Source organism: Primulina huaijiensis, chromosome 7 (genome assembly GCF_012295235.1).
Source record: "Primulina huaijiensis isolate GDHJ02 chromosome 7, ASM1229523v2, whole genome shotgun sequence".
Classification (NCBI taxonomy): domain Eukaryota; kingdom Viridiplantae; phylum Streptophyta; class Magnoliopsida; order Lamiales; family Gesneriaceae; genus Primulina; species Primulina huaijiensis.
In genome coordinates this window covers 23534017-23542327 of record NC_133312.1, presented here as the reverse complement: position 1 = coordinate 23542327, position 8311 = coordinate 23534017, and the positions used below count along the sequence as shown (strand labels likewise).

Genomic DNA, 8311 nt, shown 5'->3' with positions numbered 1-8311 from the left:
TATATATAGTGAGACAATTCATGACATCATGAATATATTCAAATGAGATTTTAGTATCTAATCACAAAATTTTTACCAAAAAAATAAAAAATCATGTGAATTTAATTGATAAATTTAAATATTTTTAATGTTTGACAGAGTAGGATTTGTCTCATGTCTATTGGATTAGTAAAACAATAGGAGGAAAATCTGGTAAGGAGAGAGAGACTGATGCAAAAAGGTAACTTGAATTATGGGCATCTTTCATGTAATATTGCCATTTGGATCACTGACAGATTATGTTACGTTGTGTGTGAAAGTTGACCCAAAGTTGGTGCCAAATATTTAACCTAATGGCGCCCTATATATACAAGCATTGCTTCATTACATTGTGTGCAGAAGTACTGTGGAGATCGAGGCCTTTTTTGATTCACGTGAATTTTTTAACGTCCATTTCGTTGGTAAGTCGATCTCTGTATTTTGTTTGATGATTCGAAATTCATACAAAATCCGTGCGAAGTTCTTCATTCCGGAGCAGTTTTTGTTGCTATCTTTTAGTGGCCTTTTCGGTGTTTGTGTTTGTGATTTGCTGGTATGGAATGAATAATTTTCTAAACGTCTCACATGATTCTTACCGAACCAGATTTCCTTGCAGAAGTTGATAAAGACTCATGGCTGGCAATGGAGTTGGTGAAGTCAATGGCCACAAAAATCTAAGTTCCAACGTCGAGAACGGATCATCATATCTAAGGCCCGAAAATGTTGTCGAGGACGATTTGCCTGAATATGATTGGGAAGATCATAGGGCACATCAGCTTCAGGCACTCTTGATCAACAATCTGCATGCAGCGTTTCAAACTGCAGTAAAACAAGTCGAATCATCCGGATATAATCAAGTGGCTGTTGGCTCGACTTCTAGTAATGATGGATTGAGAAGCCTGGCAAAGTACTTCGTCCTAGAGATGACCAACACGGTCCTCAAGGTTAGGCCAGACTTAACAACCACAGAGGCGTTGCAATATCTGCTGACGAGTGGTATGGATCTCTCGAAGGAGTGCTCGATGGAGATTGCACCCCCTCAATGATGGAGTTTAAATTTATAATGTAGTCTGGAATTTTAGAATTTAACTAAAAGATTACTACAAATTTGAATCCAGAATTTGTTGCTTGTTGAGCACAAAAGTTGATACTTGCTTTCTTCTAATTTCTAATGGTTTTATTGGTAGCATTATTTTGTTACAAATTTTTCTCTATTTTTTTCTCTTTGGTCCAATATATTTTCTCAACTTAATTCAGATTAAAATTCTTTGTGCTCTTTAACTTGTACTAAAACTTTTAGTCTTTTTAAAGGTCAAGATTAAGATGACTTTTTTATATCAAAAATAAAAAACGTTATGTTCCAAAAAATCTCCTTTTAGTTATAAGATTATTATAAAATCTTTATCAAGAGAAAAATTGAATGTAATTTAATTATCATTTTGACAGCATGTATAATGGTGAATTTGTTCACATATTTTACATTAGATTTTTTTTAATATAATAAAATACAGTGAGTTTGTGTCTAATTATAATTTTAAAATTAGTATATCTATTGAAAGACTTAAAGTGAATCTATTAAGAAATTGAATAATTAGATATAATTATTTTAATTTCGGAATAATGCATTAATTGCATTTTGTTGAATTTTGATAATCGAATATTATCATAAATGTACTTATCAACTTTATTATTATGTTTTATAAAAAAAGGAATGCTCCTACCAACTTTGTTCTAACCTAGCGTAGTAAAGGGCAAAAGAATGTGAATCGACACCTCAGGATGTTGAATTGTTTTGTCTTCTTTATTTGCATGCACGACACATGCTTAAATTTGAGAAATATATGTATATATACTTAGGTTGTCCACCAATCGTGTCAACTTAAATTGTATATCTAATAGATGAATGTCATCTTATTGGTGGACACAGAGGTTGACACGATTAGTTTGTAGCATAGCAAAATCATATATGTGTGTGTGTTTGTCTTGTGAATATTCAAATATTTTATATATACTAAATATTTATATTATTTTATTTATTTAATTTGACTTATTTTTTTTACAAAATAAATATTGTTTATCTTTTGTGTTTTTTTATATTTGTTGTTTTGTTCAGAGATCATGATTTTATAGTTCGAAAAAATGTAATTTATATATATAAAGTATAAAATCTCTCTAAGGAGTGTTAAAAGTTGCAAACTCCTCCAAAGACTCTCAAGCTTGAGGTTGTATTTGAATCCACGTATTTTAAATTCTTATATTTCAAAAATATTTATTTTGTAGTTTTAGGGAAAAAAAAACATATTATACTTCAAATCTATCTTTCGCCTATTCATATAGTATTTTATATTAATTATGATGTATTTCAAGTTAACTCAATAACAGAGACATTTGAAATCCATTCTAATTTGTGTAACTAATATGTAAATAAGCCAAATGTGAATTTAAGATATCATTTATTGTTTCGTTATTAACAATGAAACTATAATCGAAATCCATGAATTTGAAATACATTTTTGGCAACCTAATAGTTTACATATCAATTGATGAAATTCGATTAATAAATATATAACTATAATTTAAAAACGATACCGCCAAAAAGTGCGATTTGTTTACCCAATGGATATTTGAATTATATAACTAAAATTTAAATATTGTACTACTAAAATCGCAGACAACGAACATTTGAAATTCTATTAACGATAAAAGCACAAATTATTTATCCAACGGACATTTAATTACATAACTATAATTTTAAAACGATATCGCCAAAAAGCGCGAATTGTTTACCTAACGAACATTTGAATTATATAACTAAAATTTAAAAACGATACCACTAAAGTTGCATATTATTTACCCAATGAGCATTTAAATTGTATAATCACAATTTAAAACGATACCACTAAAAGGTGCAGATTATTTAACCAACGAACATTTAAATAATCAAAATTCAAATACGGTATTACTAAAAGCGCGAATTATTTATCCAACAAAAATTTAAATTATATAACTGGAATTTGAATACGTGCCACAAATTAAAAGCTTGAATTACTTCACTAAACAATCTAAATAGGCATAAATCACAAAATGGGCTAAAATTTAAATATGATACCACTAAAAACAATGAAATATATTAGACGATCATTTAAGTTATACAAGTAAATTAACATTGCTAACTGAAATTGCAAAATTAAGTAATATATGCAGTGTGACCATTCACATCACGAGCATATGTATGTAGTATTTTAATATCTTGGCAACAATCACAAAATTATTTCAAAAAATCAATGTCAATATTTTCGTTAGATTTTAGTATATTTAATGTAAATGACTGAGTAGTGTTCATTGGATTTACACCATTTAGTAAAAAATTAGTGGGAAAATCTGGTAAAAGAGATAAAAATGGATGCTGCTGATGCAAAAAGGTGCGAAACATTAATTGGTATTAAGGGTATCGATTATTGTAATCTTGCCATCTGGATTACAAAATCAACTGGCAAATTATGTTGTGGGTGAAGTTTAACAAAAAGTTGGTAGCCCAGTGGCCTATATAAGACAAGCTCTGGTGTGCAAATGAGCATAAAATGTGAGTGAGTGAGTGTGTGTGCATGGTGTTTTGTGAGCGTAGAAAAACATGAATGGGGTGGAGCCGTTTTCGATTCATATGGTTTTGTGAGTGCCCTTTTTTCGGTAAGTTGAACCTTGTGTTTTGTTTCATGATTCGAATGAAATCCTTTCGAAGTCCACACTAGAATTTACTTGTTCTTCATTTTGGAGCAGTTTTTGGGATTCCCTTTTGGATTGAGATTTAGTGTTGGTTTTTGGTGTTTGTGGATCTGATTATCCAAGTGGTTTTTAAGCAGGAAAAATTCGTAAATTTTTGCTGCCTGCTCAAGGATCCCAGGTTTCTGTTTTTTTTCTTTTTTTTTTCTTTCAATTTTTGTTGGAATTTACATCGGATCATTAATGTTTTCGAATGAACCTTTTTCTTTCTGTGTTTTCTTCATTGATCAGGAGTTCATGGTACACTGATGATTTTTGCTTGTAAAATAATTTTCTATCGTCTTAAATATTTTTTCTATTTGGTAGGCCACTGATATAGATATCACACATACGATTGCACCACCAAGTTTGAATTTTTTGAGGTTACAAAACCTGTTGTCCGTGACGTTGATTAAGATTCATGGGCGGCGAGGGGGGTGGTGGTGATAGCAGTGAAGGTTTATCGATAACCATTGATAAAGAAATTAGTTGTAGCAAGAGGGAAATTTCATCTGATGCAGTGATAGAAACTCACGTCGACGAATGTGCCTCGCCTTTGAATGAATTTCATGGGCACAAGGCGCTAACTTTGAACGAGTTGAGATCACCGGCTTCAGGGCCTGAAAATGTTATCACGGAGGAGGAAGATGATGATTTACCTGAGTATGATTGGGAAGAACATACGACCCACCAGCTAGAGGGACTCTTGACCAATAATCTGCTTGCGATTTTCCAAAGTGCAATACAAATCGTGGTCCAATGTGGATATAGTGACTTAGCTGCCGGCTGGGCGGTTCTAAAGTCTGGCCTAAGCCGTGGTGGTAAAGATGTGGTGTCAAATATTGTGGATGGTGCTTTGGCTTTACTTAAGACAACAAAGGAGAGTGACATACCGAAGAAGCCTGTGTTTGATGGGCTCAGGAGCTTGGTGGAGTACTTTGTGCTCGAGATGACCAACGTGATTATTGAGGCAAAGCCAAAGTTAACAATCTCAGAAGCAATGCGGCGTCTGCTGAAGACTGACATGAATCTCGCGCGGGCGTGTGGGGACGAGGAAGGCGGCCCCGGAGAAAAAGTTGAAGCTTCAAGCACCAGCCATTCAAGTAATAAGAATCCGGAAAAGGAACCAATGGCTGATTCTACAAGTTCATGCCCCATTCCCAGGCCGCCTCTTCATCCACCAAAGGGCGCCACCTATCCAGGGAAAAGATGGAAAAAAGGTAACATTTCCGTTAAAGAAATGAGGGACCAGTTATGCCTTGCTAGAGATCATATTCGGGCCTCAGCTCAAGCAGGAATCATGAATGATCAGAGATCCGGCGGGCCGGTCGGTAAAAAGGCTAATTCTAGGAAAGATAAGTCCCGGCACAAAGCAATTCTTCATTTGGAGATTAAAGATCGCAAGGATCATGCTTCAGAAGACGCTAAAAAGGTAAAACTTGCTGCCTGGGGGAATATGGTGCTGGAGAAATCACTAAAGTCGCAATCTAATTTGCTAACGAAGATCGCTGATGCAAACTCATCATCCATACCTGATTCAGTACCTGCTCCTGCCTCGCTTGTGAAAGAAAAGGTTTCTGCGTCATCTGAAGAAAGATTCAAAGCCCCACAAGATCCTCGTTTGAAGGCTAAAAGTGCCCATGTTTCTGAACCTTTGAAGGATACTGATTATTACGCTGGGATCCCGTATGATGAAACTCTACAGAAGCACATCCCACAAGATGAAAAAGACAAAAACATCCTGATACTAATGCCTCGCAAGCAAGAGCTTGAGAAAAAGCTCCAATACTGGAGCGATTGGGCCAAGGAGAAAGTTATGCAGGCTACTAAAAGACTTACCCAAGATCAGGGGGAGTTGAAAAAATTGAGGCAAGAGAAAGAGGAGGAGGAAAAGTGTAATAAGGAGAAGCAAATCATGGAGGATAATGCCAATAAGAGAATCTTTGAAATGGAAACTGCCTTGTCCAAAGCCACCGACCAGATTGAGGTGGCTAACTCCTATTTCCGCAGGCTTCAAGAGGAGAATTCTTTGTTGAGGAAGAGGATGGGGGTTTCTAATCTGAGGGCAACGCAGTCTGTCCAATATTTGGAGGAAGCTATTGAGAGGGAGCAGGATGCCATAAGGAAATGTCAGTCGTTGGATACCGAAAAAGGCTTATGCCTAGATGAATTGGCTAGTGCAAAAGATGAAGTAGCCGAGTTGAACAATCGGCTCGAAAAGATGAAAGAACGACAAGATCGGTTCCAGGTATGCTCATCTGATCATATACATATGTTTTGATTATCTGATCGTATGTTAAGTCGAACCTTTGTTGTGACGATTTGTTATAGGTTCTGTTGAGGCAAGAGGAGAGGGACAAACTCAAGGCTATCGCGGACTACGAGTCCCTTAGATCTAAAAGAGAGCAAGATGAAGCTTTGGCCGCAGCTGAGGCAGAAAACATAACACAAATGGCCGAGGTGAACATACAGAAAACCAAGGAAGATATCAAGAATCTTGAGAAAATGATCTCTGAGCTGAGACTGGAATCCGAAAGATCGAAAATAGCGTCTCTTAACATCGGATACGGTTCCTGTTCGAGCAGCAGCGATGATTTCTTCACATTTCGTTCATTACAGGTACCGGAATTCACCAAGAGCTTTCCCGTGTTGCAGAAGTTCGGGAGTAAACGTGCGAGGGAATGCATTATGTGTATGACCGAAGAGATATCGGTGGTGTTCTTGCCTTGTGCTCATCAGGTTCTTTGCGTGGAATGCAACATCCGCCATGAAAATCAAGGGATGAATGACTGCCCTTCTTGCAGGACGACGATTGCGAAGCGGATTCCTGTTAAATATCGTCCGGTTTAGTGTAATCTTTAAGGATTACAATATGAACATTGATGCAGTAGGAATTAATGCTTTCGAAAGGCTTGGAACTTGAATTTCGATCGCATGTTTTTGTGATTTTGAATCTTTCCTGTAATCAAATAATTAATGGCAATTGCGATGATTAATGAATTTCCTATCCTTTTCACTTTCTTGCAAACTCTTTACATTTGTGGATGAATACTTGTGTTTCAAGTAAAAGAGGATTAATTATTATTTTAATGTGTTTAATTATCACTAGAATGCAGCACGTACGTGTATTCACATATCAACAAGTCATTCCAACAAAAATCAAAATAGTAACAAAATATATTGTTAAAATTTGCGCACTTAAAATCTAATTCTAATTTAATTTAATTATACAATTTATTTGATCTATTTTCACTCCTTATAAACATCATCTTTATAATAAATGATTATTCATATATCTCTTATTATATAATTTACATTTTTTTTTAAAATACTTATCTTAAAAAAAATAATAGTAGTAGTGGTGGTGGTGGGAATATAATAATATTAATTACAACAGTTGATTCTTAGCATTTAGCAAATAATATATTCCATTTAATTGCATATTTTTATTAACAAACATCATTAGAAATTTAATTACTGATCAATATTAATATCTTAATATTTTAATTTGATTTAAAAAAAGGCTAGTTATTTCTTACAAAATATGTAAATCACCTAAATCATGTACAACAGTCCTTTTTCTCCTAATTAGAATATAAAATAAAATTTGATAATTTTTATATATTAGCATTTAAAAATTATCATTGTTTATTTTTAGTTACATATTAATTATTAACACGATTGATCTAATAATGCATTCCCATATAGCTTGATTTTTATCTAATGCATGGCATGTAATTAAAAAAAAAAACATTTTATTTTTCAGGTACGACATAGGTTATACTATTTCAAAAAATTAAATATTTTTTACGAATGGAAACAAGTGTTGCCAAAATTTATTTATAAATTTACATATTAGTGGTAAAAATTTTGTTAACAAAAATAATACGAGCCAAAATATATTAGTAACTGAAATTTAAACATATATATTATATGACACCATTAGAAACGCGAATTATTTAGTCAGCGAACATTTGAATTATATAACTGAAACATAAATAAAATACTATTAGAAGCGCTAAATTTAAATATACTAGAAATAATGCACGTGCGATGCACGTAGGAAACATATGTTGAAATAATAAAAATTTGAAATAAAATTAGTTAATTCAACAAAAGATAATGATAATAATATTATAAATTTTGACAATTCTTGTTAATTAGCATATGTAACTAATTTGAAAAAAAACATATTTTTTTAATTTTAAAAAAAGATTTGGACTACTAAAATTTTTCTCGTGTCTTTTTTATCATATTGTTTTCTTTTGTTATTTGTCATATTCTCTCAATAATGCATATATTTTATTATAATATTCAATTATTACAATTGTTTTTGACAATCAATGATATGCAATTTTTTATTTACAATGTTGTTTGATTATTATTCTCTTGCATGTAAATTGACAACAATTTCTACTGGTTGCTTTTACTTTCCTAGTCACCTTTAATTTATTAGACACTTATACTTGATAACATATAAACTACACATTATTATTAGGGGTGAGCAAAATTTCGGTTAAACCGAATTAACCGA

At 33.0% G+C, this 8311-nt stretch overlaps 1 protein-coding gene across 1 annotated transcript; it reads left to right on the top strand.

Annotated features, from left to right (window-relative positions):
* Nucleotides 1–4129: 4129 nt before the first annotated feature.
* LOC140980301 (putative E3 ubiquitin-protein ligase RF298) lies at nucleotides 4130–6742 on the top strand. The gene is made up of 2 exons (XM_073446050.1): nucleotides 4130–6025; nucleotides 6109–6742. Exons 1-2 carry the CDS (start codon nucleotides 4199–4201, stop codon nucleotides 6625–6627), a joined length of 2346 nt encoding a protein of 781 aa, XP_073302151.1. The 5' UTR covers nucleotides 4130–4198; the 3' UTR covers nucleotides 6628–6742.
* The last annotated feature ends 1569 nt before the right edge of the window (nucleotides 6743–8311 follow it).